The 24072-nt window shown below is 43.3% G+C and overlaps 1 protein-coding gene across 4 annotated transcripts in view; it reads left to right on the forward strand.

Moving 5' to 3' along the window:
• Positions 1-24072, forward strand: part of arap3 (ArfGAP with RhoGAP domain, ankyrin repeat and PH domain 3) — a 39235-nt gene that overhangs the window by 4723 nt on the left and 10440 nt on the right. For 2 of the 4 annotated variants that reach the window (XR_014622561.1, XM_084352452.1), the window contains exons 2-23: positions 2161-2323; positions 2602-3546; positions 4298-4338; positions 4513-4595; positions 4791-4834; positions 5426-5665; positions 6235-6363; positions 6655-6724; positions 6889-7009; positions 8155-8339; positions 8737-8843; positions 9418-9617; positions 10238-10323; positions 11170-11352; positions 21614-21755; positions 22049-22153; positions 22565-22718; positions 22796-22898; positions 23193-23391; positions 23477-23540; positions 23620-23783; positions 23902-24072. The exon at positions 23902-24072 is cut by the window's right edge and continues 42 nt beyond it. Coding sequence is in view for 3 of the 4 variants with exons in the window: in XM_084352452.1 (XP_084208578.1) it covers positions 2250-2323; positions 2602-3546; positions 4298-4338; positions 4513-4595; positions 4791-4834; positions 5426-5665; positions 6235-6363; positions 6655-6724; positions 6889-7009; positions 8155-8339; positions 8737-8843; positions 9418-9617; positions 10238-10323; positions 11170-11352; positions 21614-21755; positions 22049-22153; positions 22565-22718; positions 22796-22898; positions 23193-23391; positions 23477-23540; positions 23620-23783; positions 23902-24072 (3610 nt within the window). In the remaining variant the exon portion in view is untranslated. Of the gene's footprint in view, positions 1-1598; positions 1782-2160; positions 2324-2601; positions 3547-4297; positions 4339-4512; positions 4596-4790; positions 4835-5425; positions 5666-6234; positions 6364-6654; positions 6725-6888; positions 7010-8154; positions 8340-8736; positions 8844-9417; positions 9618-10237; positions 10324-11169; positions 11353-21613; positions 21756-22048; positions 22154-22564; positions 22719-22795; positions 22899-23192; positions 23392-23476; positions 23541-23619; positions 23784-23901 lie in introns of all 4 variants that reach the window. The other 2 variants (XM_084352453.1, XM_084352454.1) reach the window with 2 other exon arrangements.

The raw sequence follows: 24072 nt of genomic DNA on the forward strand, positions 1-24072 counted from the left end.
ACCTGTGACATGATCAACACTGATGATATTAGTGCTCTTATTGTGAAGGCAGAAAAAGGAAACACTGCTGTTTTTAGTTTTGTCCCTCAGACAGACAGACAGACAGACAGCCAGACACAGAGACAGAGACAGGCAGACAGACAGACGTTGGTTCAGATGATGTAACATGAAGTGAATCAGGACTGACAGTGACGTCCTGCTGTTGTCTGTGATTATGCAACAAGATATTTCACAATAAAGTTCACCACTTCTCGTTTCTTTAATGGTCAGTTTGTCAACATATTCAGAACTTCATGATTCATCCAGTTCACTTGTATTTCACACTTATTGACTCTGATGTCGCCCAGCGTCTTCTCGTCCATATGGAGCTTCACACTGCAGGACAATCAATCAATCAATCAATCAATCAGTCAGTCAGTCAGTCAGTCAGTCACATAGATCAGTTTGAAGTGTTGTTGGTCACAGAGAGACTCACCTCCCATGACTCTGACCACCACATGTGAACACAATGAGAGACTGTATATGAGATGATGATTATATTTCAGTGAACCTTCTTCAACACCTACAAATATTAAAAGTAGTTATTGTGAGAGAAACGTCTTCAGTCGTCCACAGAGAACTGGAACCAAATCATTTATAACGTCTTCACTGTTTAAATATGGTTATTCATTTATCTCAAATATTTAAACATGTTTGATTTCACATCAGATCACTAAACATGAGAGTGACTGCTGCCGAACACACACACACACTGTAACACACAACACACACACACTCACTGTAACACACACACACACACACAACACACACAAACAGAAGTCAGTGAGGTAAAACGTAACACATTCCAACCTTTTTCAGGAAACACAGAGATACACAATCACTGCTGACCAAGGTCACATACACACACACACACACACACACACACACACAGTGTGTTCTTTGAAAGCCCTCCACCCTTCAGCTTGAGGTTACATGCCTCGCCTCAGCTGCAGGCACTCCCTGTATCCTGTGTGTGTGTGTGTGTGTGTGTGTGTGATGTGTCCTCCTCTCTCAGTATGAACTCTGATCACAGTGTTAATGATCGTAGTGAGTTTTGTTCTTTGTTTGGTTTTATTTATTAATATTCTCTGAACAGCTGATGGAATGTCAAACATTGAGACAGACACTGAGACAGGAGTATGTCCCCTCAGACTGAGAGGATCGATGGATCGTCCCGCTGTTGTTACAGACTGATGAGATAGTGTTTGTCTCTGTGTCTGTCATTGTCTTTGTCTCTGTCTTCGTCTTTGTCTCTGTCTCTGTCTCTGTGTCCTGTTTGTTCAGTTTCTAAAATAATCCTCACACCGCTCATATGACAGTGTGTGTGTGTGTGTGTGTGTGTGTGTGTGTGTGTGTGTTATTGTGATGTGGTGTGCTCCTCCTTCATTAAATGGCCGCCCGTGTTTCCAAACCGAGCCTCTCTGTCTCTCAGCATCTCAGCAGACCCCCCCCCCCCCCGGTCTGTCCACAGGTCAAAGGTCATCCTGCTGCAGACGCTCAGAGACAATACTGCTGCTGTGTCCGGCCGATGACATCATGTTTTGTTTCTGTGGTTTTAGTTGGCTGGGAGGGGTGTTGTGACCTCTGGGGGGTCAAAGGTCACGGTGATGCCATCACAGTGCAGTAAAACAGACACACGGCTCCTCTGCTGCTGATACACCTGGAACCTGGTTTCACCTTTAAAGGAACAGTTCACCCAAAACTCAGTCATCATCTCCTCCCTCCATGCTGATGAAAGTCAGGTGAAGTCTCGTAGTTCATAAAACATTTCTGGAGCTTCACAGTAAAACAGAGTTGCAGCATTCTGCTAAACAACTGAAGTAGCTGGAGACTTGATTTAAAACATCAGATGTCTCCATACATCACAACCTGATCTGAGGAGACCATATTTACACCCTTTATTACACAACGCTTTTATCTTCACAACTCCAGTGAAGATTTGAGTGTTGAGAAGGGGAGCAGATAATTTAAAGTTTCAGCATTTAGCAGAAACAGTCCTGAAATCAGCTCCAGCATGGCGTTTGAAGTCTAAATGTGTGAACACAGACAGATACTGAAGAACATTGTGTTGTTTGGATCAGTTGTTGGTTGAACTCTTGTCCCGTCTCTTGTCTCCTCCAGATGGACAGCAGTTGTCTGTCCCTGCTGTAGGTCAGTGATGGCAGCCGTGTTTCCTGAATGTGGAGGAGACCACGTCACATCCAGACTCCATGTTGGTCAACATGGCCTCGCTGGATGGAAGCACGCCGGTTGAGACGCTGCTGGTAGCGATCCATCTGGAGAGGTCAGAGTCAATAACCTGCTAACACTTAGCATAGCATACACATTTAGTTTTCTTTTAGTTCAACTAAAGTCAGACTAACAGAAGCATCAGCTTTCTACAGGGTCAAATTCATACTGACAGATTCAGAGGAAGAAGAATCCGTCAGAGCACCAAACACAGAGTCTGTATCGATTTTATGGTGCTGAGTTTAAGTTGTGTTCTTGTTTTTAGTCGACACTCAGGTGGTAACATCTTCATCATCGTCATTGTTTAAACTTAATTGCTTGTTTCCACTGCAGGTACCTGGACGACTTCCGTAGAGGTGGGCTCTTATTGGCTAGAGACTTCACACACCTGGATCATGATGCGCTGGTCAGTCTGGGTATAACCGCCACAGGACACAGGAAGAGAATCCTACGATTGGTCGGTCACATTCAGAGGACAGAGGCTCAGAGAGCCAATCAGAAAACTGATCTCCCACGTGATCGTTGTCAGTCTGTGACAGACATTTCTTCATCAGTGCGAGGTCGCAGCGCTGCGTCGCCGTCGGGACCCGTTAACTTTGAGGCGTTCAGGAACAGCTCTGCTCCAAACCTCGCCGCCATGCTGACCAACTCTGACAGCAGCAGACCACTGGTGAAGCCAGTTCCTAAACCCAGAACCGTCTTCAACCGGCGCAGAACCACCCCCGTCCACTTCTGTCCAACCCCTGACCTTCCCCCACCCAGGAGGCTCTCCCAGGAGTCGATCTGTTTTACTCTGTTAGAGGGTTTGACCTCAGGGGACATGCCCACACCTGAGGACAGGTTGACCTCTGACCTCAACGACAAGTCGGCCACGCCGAGCCGCAGACTGAGCCAGGCAGAGAGGAGGAGGCCGAGTCGAAGCTTGTCTCTCTCAGATGCAGGGGGGTCGTTACCTCCTGTTCCTCCTAGGCTGAACCGCGGGGTCACCCCCGCTACGTTCCAGGGGTCCCCGCCCACTTCTTCTTCACCTGTGCGGACAGAACAGAACCAGACACTTCCTGTCACTTCCTGTCCTGGTAGTCTTGACAACAGGCTCTCTGGATCCTCACCATCCGGTTCACCCAGAGCTGGAGGGATGGAGATGGTCTCTAATGAGATCTACTGGGGCACTTTACCGGGTTACACTGCTCCCAGTGGAGGGAAAAGTTACTGCAACCAGCAGTCAGCTCCTCCGACTCCACCCAGACAAACACCTGACAGGAAGCCCGAGAGGAACAGGTAGGTCAATTTGATGGACTTGTTTCCAGATCAGAGTCCACATAAGGAGGTTAATTTGTGTCTTCAGTTGTTCTCCGAAAAACATCCATTATTAGCCTCCAGGCCTGACACACCAGGCCAACAGTGAAAGCTTCATGAGCCTGTTGCCATAGCAGTGTAGTTTCTCTGTCAGAGTGACTATATCAGTGAGAGTGGAGTGAAAAAACATCAGTTTGTATATCTGCAGTCTTCTGGTTTTTCTTTTTGGCTGATGAATATAGACTACTGCCACCTGCTGGTATGGAGAGAGATCTCCTTTTACGCAGATGCGAAATTAATTGTCTGAGGTCAGTATGTTATCAGATTAAGTGCTTCTCAGATCTTAAAAGAGCTTCTCAAAACTCACCTTTCCTCATCATAGTGACGCTGAAATTTGTAGGGCTGCGTTGGACAGTTTCTGAACTTTCTGAAACAGACAGAAGGGCGTGTCGACAGCAGAGAGAGATATATATCTGCACTGGGTTTCTGCTGGACCAGAGGTTTAAACGGTCAAAACTGCATCCACACATGTTTTATCAAGAACAACTTTTCAGTTTGAAGATTTCATCAGGATCTTAAAATGTTCTCAGGCTGGATGGGATATATAATCCAGTGGGTCCAGTGTTTCTGTAGCTTGACCAGTAAGGTTAGGATATGTTAAGTCACTGGAGTGTTTCTTTAAATCAGTTATTGATAGCTGATCTGTTGATTGTGTCTGTATTTTTGTTTTCAGTGGCAGCACTTTAAGTAACAACTCTTCAGGATCAGCCAGAGGTAAGTACAGGTGTGACTGTGAATGAAAACATGATGTAAGTGCACAATAACACTTTTTACTAAACATCTGACCTGAATTTGGCACCACGTTGTGTTTATGTTAAGTTGTGTTTATGTGGCACATTACCATCCACACTACAGTACTCAATTAACTTTGAGTTTTCTGTTCAACAGCTTCAACAGATGACCCTGAGGAGGAGATTAGCCCGTACTGTGAAACTGTTTTCCAAACCAGAAGAAATCCACTCATCATTGAGGTGAGAGAGCAGCACACAGCGAAAAAGAGAACTTTGTAAAGCTCCTTCTTTTCTTCTGCCTCTCCCTGGTTGGTGAACTCAGCATGGAGAGAGATCAGCTCCTAAATGATCACAAATGTCCCAGATTTGGTTTAATTTCCGGCGTTTGTTTACATTGACAATACAAATGTGCTAATTTGATATTTTGTCCTGCAGAGTGAAAGAAGCAGACTGGAAGAGAAACATGCAGAGGATCATGGGTAAGACATCGCAACTCTGTTTTTAGCTTAGTGTGGTCAAATATTGAATACTGTATATATACATAATAATATCTTGACATCACATAAATCCAGGAATTCACACAAACAAAAAAAGGATTAAGAACATTTACACTATAACATTGGGCTGAGTACTGAACCCTGGGGGACTCCAGAGTTCAGTCAATATGCAGATAATACTATGTTCATCACACGCTGAAGTTAAATTAGCTGAAATATTAAAGGCAGTCTGACAGATATTTAAAACAGTATCATCTGCATATTGACAACACTCTGGAGTGGCCCAGGGTACTGGACTCACTTTTATTTTGTAGATCTTCTCTTTAGACTTCATGAACTAAAGTCTGTTTCAAGATTTTGCAGTGCCAGATGGTTTAACTTATTATGTATTGAATGCAGACAAAACTTAGTTAATGTTTCGGTTCAGAGTTTGTTCTCAACAATGAAAAGAAGCTACAGAACAGTGTGCTGAGACTGTTTACTCAACTGATATAAATAAGTTCAAGAACAATTTCGATTATAAGCTGTAATCTTCTCTAAACGGTGTTAATTAAGTTGTGTTTGTACCCTCAGGAGTCAGAAGTTCTCCTGGACGAGACGTTTGTCTCATGCGCTTCACTCTGGCGACTCTCAGGGTTACAGCACCGTTGGAGAACCTCCACCCCCCCTGCGCTACCTCTCCCTGCCCCCCCACACCTTCCCCTCAGAGGCCGATGAGGACCTGACCATCTCCCCCTACGCCAGCTACACCTCCCTGACCGAGAGAGCCCCACCCATCATCAGCGGCTGGCTTGACAAGTTGTCTCCACAGGGGTGCGTTTGATTTGCACAGCTGGTTAGACCGGGGAGGGTTCTATATGGCTGGTGTTAAAAAATGAAAGAGTGATTGAAGAGGAGTTATCTGAGGTCCTGGAAGTCCTCCTAGGTGTCCTCGAGCAAGTTCTAGAGGTTTTTGAGGAGGTTGTAGACGTCCTTGAGGAGTTTCCAGTAGTCATCAAGCAAAGTTCCTTAGGTTCTTAAAGACATCATAGATGTTTTTAAGGGTTTCCTGAGATTGTAAGAAGGTTGTAGAGGCCTTGAGGAATTTCCAGTTTTCCTTGAGTAAGTTCCTGAGGTTCATAAGAGTTTCAGAGAATTTTAAGGAGATTCCAGATGTTTCTAGGGAAGTTCCAGAGATTTTAAGGAGACTGTAGGGGCTTTGACGAAGTTCCAGAGGCTTTTAGGGAGTTCTTAAGAGATTTTTAAGGAGACTGGCCAATCACAGCAGTCAAATGTTCAAGATAAAGAAGCGACACACACCTTCCTGTTCTGTCTGATGTTATTCATGTACAGAGTGTGTGTGTGTGTGTGTGTGTGTGTGTGTGTGTGTGTGTGTTTGTCAGGGGTCACAGGTCAGCGCTGGCTGTCATGCTGCGTCTCCTCCTCTCTGCTCCTCCCTGTATCTCCTCCCTCCTCAGAAGCTGCCTTGTCACCTTCCTATCTTCCTCCTCCTCTTCTTCATCCTCCACTCGGTGTGTTTGTCTTTTCTTCCTTCTTTTCTTCCTTCTGCTTCTCTTTGGTGTTTCAGCAATATGACTACATTAAACTTGATCCAGATACAGATGTTTCTATTTCTGCCGATGTTTTATATCTATAGAGCTTGAATATTTCGACATCATCCAAAACTTTTAGTTTCAGAGCAGAAAGAAACCAAATTGTACAAGTGTGACACAGAGGACTGGTCTTGAACACAGTCTGGTGTGTCTTTCTGTCTTGGTGTCTGTGACGATGTCTCTGGATCTGACGAGTGTTTTTCTTTTTAGGAACTATGTTTTCCAGAAGCGCTACGTCAAGTTTGACGGCAAAAACCTGATGTACTTCGGCAGCGACAAGGTACAAACAACGTGTTTAATGTCTCTAATGTCTCTACAAAACTGTTTGTTTGCTGGAACAGAAACTAACAGTGAATATTGTCTATAACAAAGTCCTCCTCAGCCTGAATGAGACACGTCAGTGATCATTAAAAATGTTTGAATTGTTTCCCATCTCTGTTCCAGGACGTCTACCCTAAAGGAGTGATCCCATTGGCTGCCATCCAGATGGCCCGCCTAGCCAAAGACAATAAATTTGAAATTGTGACAAGTCAGAGGATCTTTGTGTTCAGGGCTGATAATGAAGGTAAAAACTCACACTAACAGCTTTTTAGGTTCAAAGAAGATCCTTTGATGACATTTTAATTTGACAGAAAAATATTAAATATATGAAATAAATAAAACATAGTCACAGTTAAAACATACCAGAAGTTACGCTAAATAGTTTTGAATTAATTCACCTGTTACATACAGAGACAATAATAATAATAATGTCAGACATAGTGATGTGCAACAGTGTATGAAGCTCAGTAGGTCATGTGACTCGACTCTGCTGCTGCAGCTCTCAACCAACTCTGTACAAATATAATGGTTAATAGAGGAGAGTTTTAATTCTGCGGGGTGAGGCAGGAAGTAAGAAGAAGAAGAGAGGAGGAGACAGAGAGCGCACACAATCATCAGAATTAATGTTGGAAATGCTTCTGTAAAACACGGATGTGATGAAACTTTACGTTTCTTATCTTCAGTTTCATGTTGTGACGTCTCTGTGTTTCTGCTCTGGTTAGGTTCAGGGTCAAAAACTACTTGGTTAGTTTTAGGAAAACATCACGTTTGTCTTTAAACTCCTGGTTCTTTTTCCACAAACACATCTGTAAAATGTCCCAATGTCTCCTTAAAATATCCAGTGGTTTCACTCTGACAGATGTTGAAACACAGTCCTGAACAGTGGTCTGTGGCAACCTAGGTGTTCGACGTGTCAGCACTCTGAACTCTGAACCATCAGAAAACACTTCAGGGGACAGGAAGTAAATGTAGTTCCTGGTTCCTTCAGTCAGAGTGCAGGTGAGGTTTCTAGAAGTTCCTGCATTTCTTCTTCAGAGGTTGATATGAAGACTGACGGTGAAACTTTATTAAACTTTACAAAGAGACAGAACTGAGAACAGTGAGATAACTGTCAGGAGGAAAGTCATGAGAGCACAGTGAGAGAATCATGTTAAACAAGGCTGATGGTGATGATGGTGATGATGACGATGGTCATGATGGTCATGATGGTGATGTGATGATGGTCATGATGGTGATGGTGATGATGACGATGGTCATGATGGTGATGATGATGGTGATGGTGATGATGGTGACGATGGTGATGGTGATGATGGTGATGATGATGATGGGGATGATGATGGGGATGATGATGGGGATGATGATGATGATGATGTGTCTGCTGTACCTCAGTGCTGAGGCGGCGTTGGGTCGGCACACTGCAGGAACACGTCAGAGATCAGCTGGTGTTCGGTCGGCGGCGCTTCGGTCCCGGGTCACACTGTCAGAAACACGGCGTCCTCGAGCTCAAAGGAACCAAATCCAAAGTGTACGCCGCCATCAACACGGAGCAGATCTGGCTCTACAAGAGCGAACAGGTGAGATGTTTGTTTTCTGCTCTGCTCTTCACGCTTTGAGCAAAATCTGTTGAGTTGAAACCGTTTCTAATGAAAATTCAGCTGTTTCAGGAGTTTTCTGGGATCTTGTGGCACGTTTTTTCTCCTTCAACACAATCAGAGTCTCTGTTCACAGGCTTGTCTGGTCATGTAGCAGAGACATGAAGGACTTCTTCATGTATTGATTACTTGTTCTGTGATCAGATGATTTTATATTTTATTTGAGCTGAAGCAGTTCTTGCTGACAAACGCAGACAAACGTCTTTTTCGTGCTGTAACTTTGTCCCAACATGTTTTTATTCATGTGTTCATGTTCATGTGTGTCTCTAACGTGTGTGTGTGTGTGTGTGTGTGTGTGTGTGTGTGTGTGTGTGTGCAGTGTTTCCGTAATGGGATCGGCATCACGCTGATCGAAGCTCGAGGAGCAACAATCAGAGATGGAAAGCACAAGAGCTTCGACCTCATCACGCCATACAAAACCTTCAGGTATCAATGCAGCATACAGCTGTCCAGGAAGTAGACCGGACCAGGTTTATTGATTTGACTATTGGTTCTTGAAGTTTAAAGGTGTACTATGTAGATTCAGAAAAATCTAATTTAACTCAGAAAGTTCATATTAACAATATTTATAACGTAATCATAAGACCACAGGCAAAAGGTCTCAGGACAGTTTGAAGCTGAACGCTGGCTTCATACGATGGTCCTGCTGCCATAAACACAGAACAACAGATGAACTTGTGTTGTGTGTTTGTTTATTCAGTAATGAAAATCAATAAGTGGAGATTTTTCTCTACATAGTGCACCTTTAACAATCAAAACAAACATATTTGAACTGTTTCCTGCTTTAAAACCTGTAAAAACTGGACGTATGTAGTCGTGTGACGTTCTGCAGATGAAACTTGCATCAACATGTTTCTGCTGCTGAAAAGCACTGAGGGGGAAAAAGCTCCTGGCAGTTAAATCCCTGCAGCTCAAACTGAAGCAGACTCACTTCAGCCTGCTGGTTTCTGGTCTTGTTTGAACACTGAAGTCTGATCTCACCTCTGCTCCGCCTCCTCAGCTTCACGGCCGAGTCGGACCGGGACAAACGGGACTGGATGGAGGCGCTGCAGGAGGCCATTGCAGAGACTCTGTCAGATTACGAGGTGGCCGAGAAGATCTGGTCCAACCGATCCAACCGGATGTGTGCCGACTGCAAGGCCCTGAACCCCGACTGGGCCTCCATCAACCTGTGTGTGGTCATCTGCAAGAACTGTGCAGGTACCTGACGCTCAAATCAGTGGTGTAGACTAGATTATATAATCTGCAGTCATACAGATTAATACAGTTCTGATCAGTTCTGATCAGTTCTGATCCATCAGATTAAACCGTCTGTATTCTGTTGTTAAACACCAGTGTGTTTCAGTTTGTGTGTCAATGTGTGTGTCAGTGTGTGTGTTTGTGTTACACCTGAGAACACCTGTGCAGACATGAATCAGTACAGGTGAAACTGTCACTGTGCTGGTTCAACCACATTGTAGAAAGTGTGTGTGTGTGTGTGTGTGTGTGTGTGTGTGTGTGTGTGTGTGTGTGTGTGTTACACCTGAAACTGAACTCTTCTTGTTCAGGATCAAAGTTTCTGTTTCAGGAACAAAAAGCTGCTGAAAGAAACAAAGAGGTTGAAACAGGAAGTGACATCACATGGTCTGTTTCAGGCCCACTCTCTGTCCGGCTGTTGAGTCGTCACCAGAGTTTGATTGACACATTTCACAGCAGAGTCAGACCTGAAAAACAACCGACCAATCAGAGTTTTGTGGGTGGGATTAAAAAGACAGGAGCTCATCCAACAGGTTGTGATAAATGAAGTCTGACGTGTTTGTGTGTATGTGTCTCACCTGCAGGGCAGCACAGAGGTCTGGGGACGATGGTCTCAAAGGTTCAGAGTCTGAAACTGGACACCAGCGTGTGGAGCAACGAGATCGTCCAGGTGGGTCCAGAACCAAAACCAAAACTTGAACCTGGACCAGGACCAGTCTATCACCTGAACACCTTTTCACTGCTGTTACATACATCACTCTGCTCAGGAGACATCAACCACGATGTGTCCTGTGTGTGGACCTGTAGTAGTGCTCTGTGCCGATGACGGTCCCGACATGAGGGTCAGGTTTCAGGGTTATCAGTCCACACCATTCCACATCAGTCCATACCAGTCCACATAAGTCCACATCAGACCACATCAGACACCAGTCCACATCAGTCCACACCAGTCCACATCAGTCCACACCAGTCCACATCAGTCCACATCAGTCCACACCAGTCCACATCAGTCCACATCAGTCCACCTGCACTGAAGGATGAACTGATTAGATCTTGTCAGTTAAGACTGTGACATCATCATGTGTCTGGCACATGGCCGTCATTATACTTGCAAGAGATAATCCCATTGAGTACGAGAGACTCGGAACAGAGCTCGACCCGACCTCGACAGGTGTTCTGTTTATCACGTCTGCACCTGACATGAGCCTGACACTGTTAAAGGAACAGTTCACCCAAAAAGTAAACTCAGTCATCATCCCCTCCGTCCATGCTGATGAAAGTCAGGTGAAGTTTCGTAGTTATTTACACCTTTTATCAAACTGAAGTCTTCACTGTAGCTCTGGAGCTAAAAGTGTTAGAGACCACGAGCTCAACCGCAGCTAGGACCTGTTGGGACCTGTTGGGACCCGTTGGAACCTGTCTGGACCCGTTCAGTTTGGTATCCATGTTCTAACCTGTTGACCTGAATCTTGTGATTTTGTGTTGATTTATTTGTGTGTTTGTTTGTGTGCGTCAGCTGTTCATCATGCTGGGGAACGACCGGTCCAATGATTTCTGGGCGTCCCGTCTCTCTGTATCGGAGGAGGTGGACTGTGACTCCTCACCGGAGCAGAGGCGAGACTTCATCACTCAGAAGTACAGAGAGGGTCGATGGCGTCTCCCTCATCCTGCGTTCAGCAGCCAGGAGGAGCTGCTAAAGGTCCAAACCTTCACACATCCCAGACCAGCACTCTGACTCCAGACCAGCAGGCTGACTCCAAAACACTAAACTGACCCCAGACCAGCACACTGACTCCAAACCACTAAACTGACTCCAGACCAGCACACTGACTCCAAACCACTAAACTGACTCCAGACCAGGACACAGTGTGTGTGTGTGTGTGTGTGTGTGTGTGTGTGTGTGTGTGTGTGTGTGTGTGTGTGTGTGCGTGTGCATGCGTGTGCGTGTGTGTCGGTCATTCACTGTCCCTCAGGTTGTGGCATGTTGATACATATTGGGCAGCAGATATGCCCTATCTCCCTCTCCCAGGAGTATTTTTAATTTGAGATGTCATTCAGCTCTTTGAACTCTGATATTACAGAATTGAATTTGTTAAAATAAATGTTCCTCGTTTCAGTGAATATTTTACATTGTAGGAGAAAGTGCATCTCTGTCTCAGCCTCACCTGTCGAGCAGTGACCACATGTTCTGTTTTCTTTTGGTTGCCATGATTGTTTGTGTCTTCCTGTTTGGATTGTCAGTTTGTGGTCACTGAGCCTGTACTTGGTGAGGATCTGTCTCTGCTTCCTATCTCTGACAGTAGAGAGATGTTCTGCTCATTCATCATCTCTTTTTAGGGCTAGATAACATTCTGATCTACTTTGGCTTTTAGTTTCTTCTTTCCAATGTTCCAGGTAGGTTTCTTTACATTGTGTTATAGTTTGCTTTACTCTGATTGGTGTTTGGAGAGCAGTATTGTTGTGAGGCTGGTCAGACTGTGTCTGAGAGGGGGCAGTCAGCCTCAGTACCAGCTGACATAGGGGACTCTTTTCTGGGCTCAGCTCTTGAGTTTGGAGGGTATGGAGTGGAGGGTGTCTCGGGGGCTGGATTTCAGCTGGTTAAAAAAGTTGAGCGTTCTCTTTTGAATGTTAATTATCAGTGGGTATCTGCCTAATTCTGCTCTACATGCATTTGTTGGTGTGTTTCTGTGTATGTGTAAAATGCGTCTGCAGAATTCTGCATGTAAAGACTCTGTTGGATGTTTGTCCCAACGGGTATAGCTCTGATGACTGAGTGGACCCCATACTTCACTACCGTACAACGCAATGGGCTGGATGACACTATCAAATATTTTAAGACAGATTTTGACTGGAATTTGGAAATTATAAAATTTTCTCTTAATTGCATGTAGGGCTCTTCCAGCTTTTTCTTTTAGTGCCGTGTTGAAACTCCCTGATGCTGTAATGGTTATACCAAGGTAGGCATAACTCATGTTTAACAATGATATGATTATTTATGGTAAATTGGTGTTTGTTCTCCTGACATCTGGGGCGTTTTTTTTTTTTTTTTAGAACTTAATTTTTATTTATTTTGACAACACGACATATTCATTTCCCTTTATGTACATTTTTTTTTTTAAAGCAGCGTGACAAAACCACAAATAAAACATAAAATCAATTACACACATCCAAAGTGAGAGAAAGACAAGAAAAAAAAAAAGTAGAGGAAGATAAATTATGGAATATAATGCAAAGAATGGCAATATAGTTAATAATAATTTAAAGGAATTCATAAATAAAATAAATCAATAAATAAAAGGGAGAGAAATCCACTCTAGATATCAAATTACATGATGTGATGGTGATGTGTGTACTTGATCAAGGGTCTAATGCTACAAACTTATTGTATTAGCAGAGCTATGACAGGTTTCCATCGTTTAATAAAAATAGGTTTTTGAAGTCTTAATGAATATGTAATTTGCTCCATCTGGTAAATGTCCCATATTTTCTGGATCCATACATTGTAGGTAGGAGGATCTGGCTTTAACCACCTGATGGTTATGCATTTTAATGCTGCTGTGAGCAAAATGTTTAAGAGATATTTCACATCCCTTCCTTCTATACCCTCAGGAATTGCTCCCAATAATGTTATTATAGGGGTGTGTGGAATATCCCGCTTGAAAACCTCTCTGAGAGCATCAAAAACATCCTTCCAGAATAGGCTCAATTTGGGACACAGCCAGAATATATGGGTGTGATTGGCATTCTCAGTGCCGCAATTCCTCCAACATGAGCTACCATGTGCTGGTCCCATCTTAGATGTTATTGCTGGTGTTCTGAAGAACCTGGTAACTACTTTCCACTTAAATTCCTTCCATGTGTTCGAGTTTGTAGCAAGGTGTGCTTCAGTACATATCTCCTTCCAAGTGTCGAGTGACATGTTTTTGTTCATCTCCGCCTCCCATCTCAGTCTTATATGTTCAGAGTTATATACATTTGTTAATAAGAATATATTATATAATTTACTAATTATTTTCTTATCTCCATGACTTATTTGTGAAATGAGAAACTTTTCTATAGGGGTAGGTCTTATAAGTTTTCCCCAGTCTTTGTGTGTCATCAGAAAAGATCTCAGCTGCAGATATCTGAAGAAGTCTGTCCTGGGGAGATCAAATTAATTTTTCAACTGTGCGAAGGTTTTCAAATTGTCATCCTTGACTAGCTGGTGCAGATAGTTTAGGCCATGGTCTGACCACTTCCTAAAACCAGAATCTAAATTATTAGGAGTGAAGGTCTTCATAAGTCCAATGTTTGTTAATGATGAGAGTATCTTTGGCAACCCAAAGGCTGACCGTATTTTATTCCAGATTTTTAAAGTGGTTTTGGTCCAGTCCGCCATTTCTTTTGTAGGAGTGTCTAAAAAGGCTAAGTTTTCCAGATGCTCTGGGCACATACTTTTCTCAATATTAAGCCAACGTGTAGAGGTATCATTCTGAATCCATACTATAAGTGGCTTCATCTGTGCAGCCCAGAAATAATATCTTAAGTTTGGAAGTTTGAGACCTCCATCTGATTTTGGTGACTGTAGAGTTTTAAGTCTAATTCTGGGGCGTTTTTTTTGCCATATAAATTTTGATATCATTTTGTCAAGGTCATCAAGGGTTCTTTTAGGAATTTCCACTGGTAGCATCTGAAATAAATACAATAGTCTAGGCAAGACGTTCATACGGATACTTTCCACACGACCCAGTAGGGAGAGCGGAAGTGAGGACCATCGTTCTAAGTCATTGCTAATGTGCCGAATTATTTTATTGTAATTGACATCATACAAATTGTGCAGGGATTGGGGTATATAAATACCAAGGTATTTAATGCCTTCTCTAGGCCACTTAAAACCACTTTGTAACTTAACATTTTCTGAAACAAGACCGTTCACATCCATAGCCTCCGTTTTGTCTACATTAACTTTATATCCAGAGTAGTACCCATACCTAGAGATGAGCTCCTTAAGATATGGTATAGTGGATATGGGTTCTCTTAAATACAGTAAGACATCATCTGCATAGAGTGATATTTTGTGTTCTTCTCTATTTATTATAATCCCTTTTATGTTATTATCATCTCTAATGAGCTGGGCTAGTGGCTCAATGCTAATAGCAAATAGCAAGGGTGATAAAGAGCAGCCCTGTCTGCATCCTCGTTGTAGTGTGAATCTCTCTGATCTGTATCCATTAACCCTAACAGCCGCTTGTGGGGATGAATAAAGTGTTTGTATCCAATCTATAAAATTGGGGCCAAATTTGAATCGTTTTAGTGTTTGAAGTAGATATCGCCAAGACACACGATCAAATGCCTTTTGCGCATCTAAGGATAGGATTACTGACTCTAATTTCTTATCTTTCTGATGGGATATTATGTTTAGTAAACGTCTTATGTTATTGCCATAATATCTTCCGGAGATGAACCCCGTTTGATCAGGGTGTATGATTTGAGTAATTATCTTGTTAACACGTCTGGCTAAGATTGCTGTTAGTATACGCACATCTGCATTCAGCAGAGATATTGGCCTGTGAGACTGACAATCGGTGGGGTCTTTACCCTCTTTATGAATTACTACTATGGTTGCCTCATTCCAAGATGGCGCCATAGTTTTGGACTCTAGGGCATGTCTATATGCTTTTAATAACAGGGGTGCCAGCATGTCTTTAAAGGTTTTATAAAATTCATTGACAAATCCGTCCGGACCTGGACTTTTGCTATTCTTAAGTGTCGAAATCACCTGTCTTATCTCCAATTCCTGTATTAGCTGATCTAGTTCCTCAGCTGTTGAGTTTGTTAATTCAGTTAATTTTATATGTTTTAGGTACTCCGATAGTTTTGCATCGTCATCGCATGTATCTGTATTCTTATATAATGATTTGTAGAATTCTGCAAATGCCCCTGCTATTTCGTTCGGTTTTGTGGCCATATTTGCTTGTGATTTTATTCTATGTACGACATTTGAAGATTGCTGCTTTCTCAATCTAAAAGCTAATAATTTGCTTGCCCCGTTTCCATATTCATAATATTTTTGATTTGTAAATCTTAAGCATCCCTCAATCTTGTCTGATAAGAGGCTATTAAGTTGTCTGCGAGTTGCATTTAGGTCATTGGTGACACTAGTTGTTGCAGATTGTTTATGTTTATGCTCTAACTTTTTTATTTTATCTTCCAATTCTCGCTGTCTTGCCTCCCTCTCTCTTTTCCTCGCAGATGTGAACGAGATGATACGGCCCCTGATATATGCTTTGGCACAATCCCATAATATTAGAGGGTTAGTTTCTGGTGAGGCATTGGTATCTAGATATATTTTGAATTCTTCTGAAATAAAGGAAATAAATTCTTTATCATTAAGGAGAGAAGTGTTGAGCCTCCATTGTTTAGTTGTTGGTCTGTGTCCTATATCCCATTTCAATAAAACAGGTGCATGGTCAGAAATAGTGATAGGCAATAACTCAATGTCTGTTATCCTATGCAGATCTGCTCTTGGGGTGAAGAAATAGTCTATCCTAGAATAAGATGCATGTCTGTTTGAATAGAAGGTGAAGTCCCTACCTCTCGAAAACTTACTTCTCCATATATCGACCAGACCTGCTTCTGTAATTTGATATTTAAGCATTTTACTCATTCTGGGCAGGGGGGCTTTAGAAGGCGGTTGCCGATCCATTAGCTGAGACATTACACAATTAAAATCCCCTCCCAGTAGCAGTAAGCCAGTGCTATACTTTAATATTGTATTAAACAATGTTTTAATAAATCCGGGCTCATCTTCATTGGGTGCATACACATTTATTAAGGATACCTCTACACCGTCAATTACTCCATTAACTGAGATATATCTCCCCTCTGTATCCTTATGCATCAAGGTTTTTGTAAAATTAATTTGTCTGTGTATAAGGATGGAAACTCCCTTCTTTCTCCCTGAGCGGTGAGAAGAGTAGTATACTTTATCTGCCCATGACTTTAACTTCTCGTGTTCCACGTCAGACAGGTGCGTTTCTTGTAGAAATGCTATTTGGCAGTTCATTTGTCTTAGCTGGTTTAATATTTTCTTTTTCTTAATTGGACCATGAAGACCCTTCACATTATAGCTTATGATTTTTAATTTATCCATCATTCACAGAGTTTTAATTTTTGCTTCGATTCTGAGGAGGAACGGAAGGCGGCGGAGAACATAATGTATGCCATGTCTTAATATATGAGTTTTATGGAGTGTGATCAAGTAATACAACCAAAAAGAGTGGACAAAGCAAAGGCAGATGCTGCAGCTGCGTAAGGGTTTTTTGACTTCAACAAGTAGGATAGTGCTGTAGATGAATAGAGGGAAAGACATTGTTATTATATTTAACTCAGGATCCCTGGGGAACAGAGGGACCAGAACGAGAACACAGAGCCAGTTATAACTATAGTTAGAAGATATAATGATACTTGGGACCTTGTCCCTAACTGCTAAGTAAGCAGCAAGTGTGCACAGTCTAGGTTGGATTGAACTGTGCTTCAGGTGCGCTAAGACAAAGAAAGAAGAAAGTAAAAAGAAAATGATCATCATTCATTCATTCAGGCTCCTGCATAATGTGAATATATCAAGTTAAACAGCTCTTTGCAGCTTTGTAAACAGAAATTATTTGTATAATCAAGCTCTGAAAAAGAGTTGGAAGTAGTCTGCTCTTACTTTAAAAAACTTAGGATAAATGATAATAATGAGGACTACTATAACCTTATATTGCTCATGGGGCATGCTGATGCATGTTAAATGAGATATAGATTACACTGTTAATGACCCCATGTGAAATTTCACAAGTGAACCGGTATGATAACAGAGAGGGGAAAAGAAAGAAACAACAACAAAAAACATCGCTCGTAATATGAGAGTCACCCGTCATTATCATAACCGGTTCTTACTGTCAGTGTCACATGTTGAGGATACACTCAGCCTTCTATCTCGGTTGCTGGGAGGATTTTCTTCACATAGTCCATGGCCTTCTGCGGGTCCACGAACTCCTTGTCCTTGTCCCGGTGTGTGATTCGAAGTCTGGCTGGAAAGAGTAAGCCGTAGCGGATCTCCTTCCGACCTCGAAGTGCTTTCCGTACATCCGTGAATGCAGCTCAAGCTTTGGCAACACTGGCGGTGTAGTCGGGAAATATGGCAATGCGGTGTCCATTATAAGACAGTGGAGCTCCGTCCCGGGCTTTTCGTAAGATCTCCATGGCATCTCCGTCGTAGTGTAATTTAGCGATTATCACCCGTGGCTTCTCTCGGTCTCCTAGGTTCCTGGTGGCCAGTGCACGGTGTGAGCGGTCCACCTTTATATCCCGGTCCAGCTGTAGGACTTCTCTGATGATTTTAGCGACCGCTTTTGGGGAGCTGGAGTTCGGTTGCTCTTCTATGCCTACAATCCTGATGTTGCCCCGTCTCATTCTTCCCTCCATGTCCTCACATCGATCTTTGAGAGTTGCCACCTGGTTTTTAAGGCTGGATACCGTGGCTTGTAGCGAAGTCACTTCGTCGGACCATGTTGATAATCCACCCTTCATATCCTGTATGTCTGTTTTGATGTGGTCGACTTCTGCCCGCATTGCTTTCATATTGTGGGCGACTTCAGACCTCATTCCTTGTAATTCCGATTTAAGTGCGTTGAAGTCATCCGTCAGCGCACTTTTGAGTTCGTCCCTTATGATTTTAGAAATCTCTCCCCTCAAGGAGGATAAGACCTCTTTTTTAATATCTTCGGCAGTCATGGTTAAGTTTCCAGGCCGGGTGGGCGAGGGTTGATTTGGCACAGCTGGTGTATGCTGCCTCGTGGTTCTAGTAGACCGTTGGCTGTTAGCATTAGCTTGGCCGCCGTACTTGTATTGTTGAAGCTTTTCCGCCATTCAAATCGACGCTCTGCGTGCAGTTCGGCCGTTTGCCTCCCTATGTTGTCTTTCGTAAACGTTTGGGCTGAGCTTCACGTATTTTTTAGCTGTTTTTGGAAAAAATCTTGTTAATTCTGCAGGAGCTCTGAAAAATGCTTCTTACGCCATGTCTTGCTCACGAGCGCCCCCCTTTTTCAAGCTTTTGTAATCATCTGGGGCGTTTTTGAAAGATCATGACATTAGATTTCTTCATATTTACTGCCAGGGCCCAGTTCTGACAGTACTTTCCTACTTTGTCCAGCTGTTGCTGTAGTCCTTGTTCAGTAGGAGACAGTAGAAGAAGGTCATCAGCATAAAACAGAGACTTCACCTCTCTATCCAGGAGGGAGAGGCCAGGAGCAGGACATTGATCCAACTCAACAGCAAGTTCATTTATATACACGTTCAATAAAGTCAGACTTAAATTGCAGCCCTGGCGTTCACCTCTTCTCTGGGTGAAGAATTCAGTTTGTTTGTCTCCAATTTTAACAGCACACATATTTTCCAAATACACTGATGTAACCAGATCGTACATTTTGCCCCCTGTACCACAGTGTAGAAGCCTGTAATAGAGCCCTTCATGCCAAATAGTCGAAAGCTTTCTTGAAATCAATGAAACAAGTGAATATCTTACCATTTTTTGTTTGGTTTACATGTTTGTAAATTAGAGTGTGAAGGGTATATACATGGTCGGTGGTGCAGTGTTTTAGGAGGAAGCTAATTTGACTTTTACTCAAGATGGAGTGTTCCTCAAGGAAATCTAGTATTCTTTTATTTAGAATACTACAGAATAATTTACCTAGACAGCTGCTGACACAGATGCCACATTAGTTATTAGGGTCTGATTTTTCCCCACTCTTATGAATGGGGGAAATGAGCCCTTTGCACCAGATATCAGGAAAACATCCTGACTGTAATACAATATTGAACAACTTTAACACTGCACCCGGCATCTCTGGGGTGATGCATTTTAGCATTTAATTTTTAAAGCTGTCTGGACCACAAGCTTTCCTCGGCTGGAGAGATTTTGCCTTCGTGGTCAATTCTTCCCAAGTAATTGGGAAATCAAGGGGGTTTTGGTTGTCTTTAATTGTTTCTTCTAATGTTTGGAGTTTTTCTTGTATAATACATTGCTCTGAATTAATTTGGTTTATTGGTATGTCTTTGTACAAATTTTCAAAATGTGCTCTCCAGATGTCACCATTTTGATGGGTAATGTCTGTTGCTTTGTGTTGAACTTGTTCCACATATTCCAGAATTGATTTTGATTAATAGCATTCTCAATATCTTTAAGTTTCATGTGGGTATAATTTTGTTTTTTGTTCCTAATTGTGCATGTATATTTCTTTAAAATTTCATTGTATCTAATGCATAAGGGTGGGTTGTTTGGTTGGCGATGTTTTTCATTTGCTATTTTTCTCAGGTCTTTTCTGATGGTCTTGCATTCTTGATCAAACCATTTGTCAGCATTTTGCCTTTTAACAGGCTTCCGTTTTTGTTTTATGAGGTCAGCTTTAATAGCTGCCTTATGAAATATCATATTGATATCATCAATGGCCTTGTTTACGCCATCTCTGGTAGAGACATGTTGTTTTTGGTCATATATTGATATGTCATTCACGAGATCAGGTGAGTTCAAGGCCATGATGAATGTGTCTCCACTGTCTGGGGCCCACCTGTAAGTAGGATTTAATTGAAACAGCTTGCTGGGTTCCCTTTTTGTGTCACTCATTTGATCTGAGAGTTTAAAGAACACATTTATTTGGTTGTGGTGTTAAAGGGGGGGGCTTGCTGTCTGACAGTGAATGCACTATAGTGGAGGGGTCCATGTCAGTGATTGCATGGTCTACTAAACTAGACCCAAGAGCTGAGGATTATGTGAATCTCCCTAAAGAGTCCCCTCTGCCCCTACCATTAACTATGCACAGGCCTAAGGCCCGACAGAGATGCACTATCTCCCTGCCACTTTGATTTATTTCAGAGTCAAGGTTGTTCCGACGTGTGATGGTTGGTGTGGTAAACGGGGGGGCCTGACCAAATACATGGTTGTTGCCCTGTGGGTCCATGACATCAGGTTCGATTCCTGTTCGTCCATTCAGATCTCCAGTTAGAAGCACGTTTCCCTGGGCCTGGAAGTAGGCAATTTCTGAATGGAGAGTGTCAAAAATGTCTTCTTCAAAATAAGGAGAATCTACTGGGGGTATATAAATTGCACAGAGATATAGATCCCCATCAGTTATGCCTAGGGTTTGATCTAATCTCAACCAAATGTGTGATTTACTCTGTTTTACTGGTGAGATCTGACGGCAAAGATCTCCTTTATACCACACCAAGATCCCCCCCGATGTTCTGCCCTTGCGTATGTTTTTTAATTTTATAGAGGGCACCATGACTTCATTATATCCTGGAGGACAGTGAGTGAGCAAATCATTTTGACACCATGTTTCTGTCAATACAATTATATCAACGTCTTTGATAGATTTCATCAATTCAGGGTTTCCACTCTTCAGCTCAAAGGTTGAGGAGTGGAGACCCTGAATATTCCAACTACAGCTTATATGAAATGAGCGCATCAAAAAACAATCAAAATGAACCTGTACAGTGAGGCAAATATTAAAATACCTACAATTATATATACATATTATATATACATTTATAATATTAAACAATAATTTCATATGAATTCCATGGAGGTATGTACTATTTTCACTAATATTACCATTGTACTGAATACTAATATTGCTATTATTACTATTACTAACTAACAATATATTTCCACGTTGTTCTGTTACTCAAATGGGAAAGTGTTCTGAGTCTGTATATCTTAGCTGGACAGAAACCGGGTGCACAGGGTTGTGCAGCATCTCCCTGATGTATCCCAGCTCAGAGGTAGCAGGGGGAGGGACTGTGGCAGTAGGCTGGGCTACAGCTGCAGCATAGCTCCGCTGCTGTGGGTGGGGGGGCAGACCAGGGGCAGGTGTCACATTGTGTGTCACACAATAATTTCTCTCTCTCAGTGTGTGTTAAAGTCTCTCTCTCGTCCACAGGTCTTGTGCTCGGCCGTCTCTGAGCAGACTCTTCTGAAAACCGTCACTCAGATCTTCTCGGAGGCGGAGTCAGCTCGCCTCGCCAACGATGCCAACGGCTGCCAGCGACATCATCACCTGCCGGACCGCTGCCCAGCGTCAGGTCTGAACATCACACAACGTTTCTATAAACTCTTATTTAATGAAATATTCTACAGACTGTGGTCAGAGTCAAGGTGGACGTGTTAGAAGCAGCTGAGTCTGAGCTGGACCCAGACAGAACCAGAACCAGGACCAGGACCAAGAACAAAACCAGTATAAAAACCAGAACCAGAACCAGAACCAGGACCAGAATCAAAACACTGAATTCAGTCTTTTCATTTAATGTTAAACCCTGTTTGTTTGTGTGTGTGTGTGTGTGTGTGTGTGTGCGTGTGCGTGTGTGTGTGTCCTCAGACCCCAGTGTGTACGATGAGATCATGCAGCCCGTCCTTCACTCTGGTTACCTCTACAAGTCCGGCTCGGTCCACAGAGGAACATTGTCCAGGAAAACACGAGAAGGTGGGAGGAGGAGGAGGAGAGGGGAGGAGGAGTAAAAGGAGAGGAGATGAGGAGGAGGAGAAGAGAGGAGGAGGAGGAGGAGGGGGAGAAGAGAGGAGGAGGAGAAGAGAGGAGGAGGAGGAGAGAGGAGGAGGAGAAGAGAGGAGGAGAGAGGAGAAGGAGAGAGAAGGAGGAGAGAGAAGAAGGAGAAAGGAGGAGGAGGAGCAGAGAGGAGGCAGGAGGAGAGAGGAGGAGAATGTCAGCAGTTTTGAAGGACCTCTTCTCTGCAGTAGAAATAGAATAGTATTTGTGGGTCAGAACACTGAGCAGGACAGAGCGTTTCACTTGTTCTGAAGCAGATTTATCAAACAGATTTTTGTCAGGAACTCAGATGAAATGTGACTGAAAGTCTTGTGGTCTTCTTGTCGTCAGACTTCCAGAAGTTCTGGTGTTCGGTGGATCAGTCTCTGCTCTTCTACGAGTCAGACAGATTGGCTGATCCCTGCATGCAGATCAGTGTTAAAGACATCGTGTGTTTGGGCGTCAGTCGACCTGACTCGTCCAACAACAACGGCTTCATCGACAGGTACGCTTGAGTTCCTGCAGGTCGGTTCATCTGATCGTCTGATGTTTGAAGGTGACTGTGTTTCACTTGTCTCTCAGGTTTCGTTACACCTTCGAGTTGTATCTGACTTCAGAGAAACTGTATCAGTTCGGTCTAGAGACGGCCGACACTCTGCACAGCTGGACCAAATCCATCGGCAAGGTGCAAAACTCCGACTCTCTGTCCTGACCTCAAATGTAACACAGTGAATCATTTTTAGTGATGAAAATAATTTTGTGTTGACTGTGAAGGAGATCAGATTCTCTTCAGACTGGAAGGATTTCAGTCTTAGGCTTAAACCCTAAAACCCTCAGATCGTAGGCTTTCCTCCACTTCAGTCTCGGTTGTTTGAGTCTGTGATGTTCTTTTTACTTTATTAAAACCACGTTGACGTTATTATTGTCTGATAACTTTAACCTTTGATTGTTCACTGACCATCGCATCCGTCACCATCAGGCTGCAACCCCCCTCAGCTGTCACTGCCTGCTGACTCGGGAGTTCGACCGGGTCGGTCTGCTGCGATACAGGGCCATGTTGGATCCTCAGCAGTGGAAGGAGGCGTACTTCGTCCTGCAGAAGTCCAACCTCTTCATCTGTCCCCGAAACGATGGAGCGGCGGAGGACATCATTAACCTGAACCGTCTGCAGGAGCTGAGTCAGTCTTGGTCCTGGTCTAAAGTCTGATAACTGATCCATTCTGTCTGATTGATGAGCTGAAACCGACTCTGTTTGTGTTGAAGGTATCGCCTCCGAGACCGAGAACCACGAGAAGAAAGACATCCTGGTTTTAGTGGAAAAAGGAAGGTGAGATGAGGAAACCAGTTGATTCAGTCTTGGTTTGACGTCTGTTGTTCTTCATCGTTGGCTTTTGTCTCTCCATCAGGACTCTCCACCTGCAGGGCATCGGACGCACAGATTTTTCTCTGTGGTACTCGGACATTCAGCGAGCGGCAGGCGGGAAAGGAAACACTCTGAGAGAGCAGCAGCTGAGCAGAAACGACATCCCCATCATTGTGGACAGCTGCATCGCCTTCATCACTCAGTACGGTGAGGAAAAGGAGGAATGCGGTGTAGACTGCAGTAGATTTAATGTGGATGGTGAAGCTGCATTGAATAGATCCTCTCTCTTTGTGTGCCTGAGTGACGTTCTGAGCATGCTCCATAGGTCTGGGCCACGAGGGGATCTACAGGAAGAACGGCGCCAAATCCAGGATCAAACTCCTGATGGAAGAGTTTCGCAAAGACGCTCGAAACGTCAAACTGCGGATCGGAGACCACTTCATTGAGGACGTGACTGACGTCCTGAAGAGGTTCTTCAGAGAGGTGGACGACCCCA

Source organism: Pagrus pagrus, assembly GCF_965226575.1.
Source record: "Pagrus pagrus genome assembly, chromosome: 5".
NCBI classification, from domain to species: Eukaryota; Metazoa; Chordata; class Actinopteri; order Spariformes; family Sparidae; genus Pagrus; species Pagrus pagrus.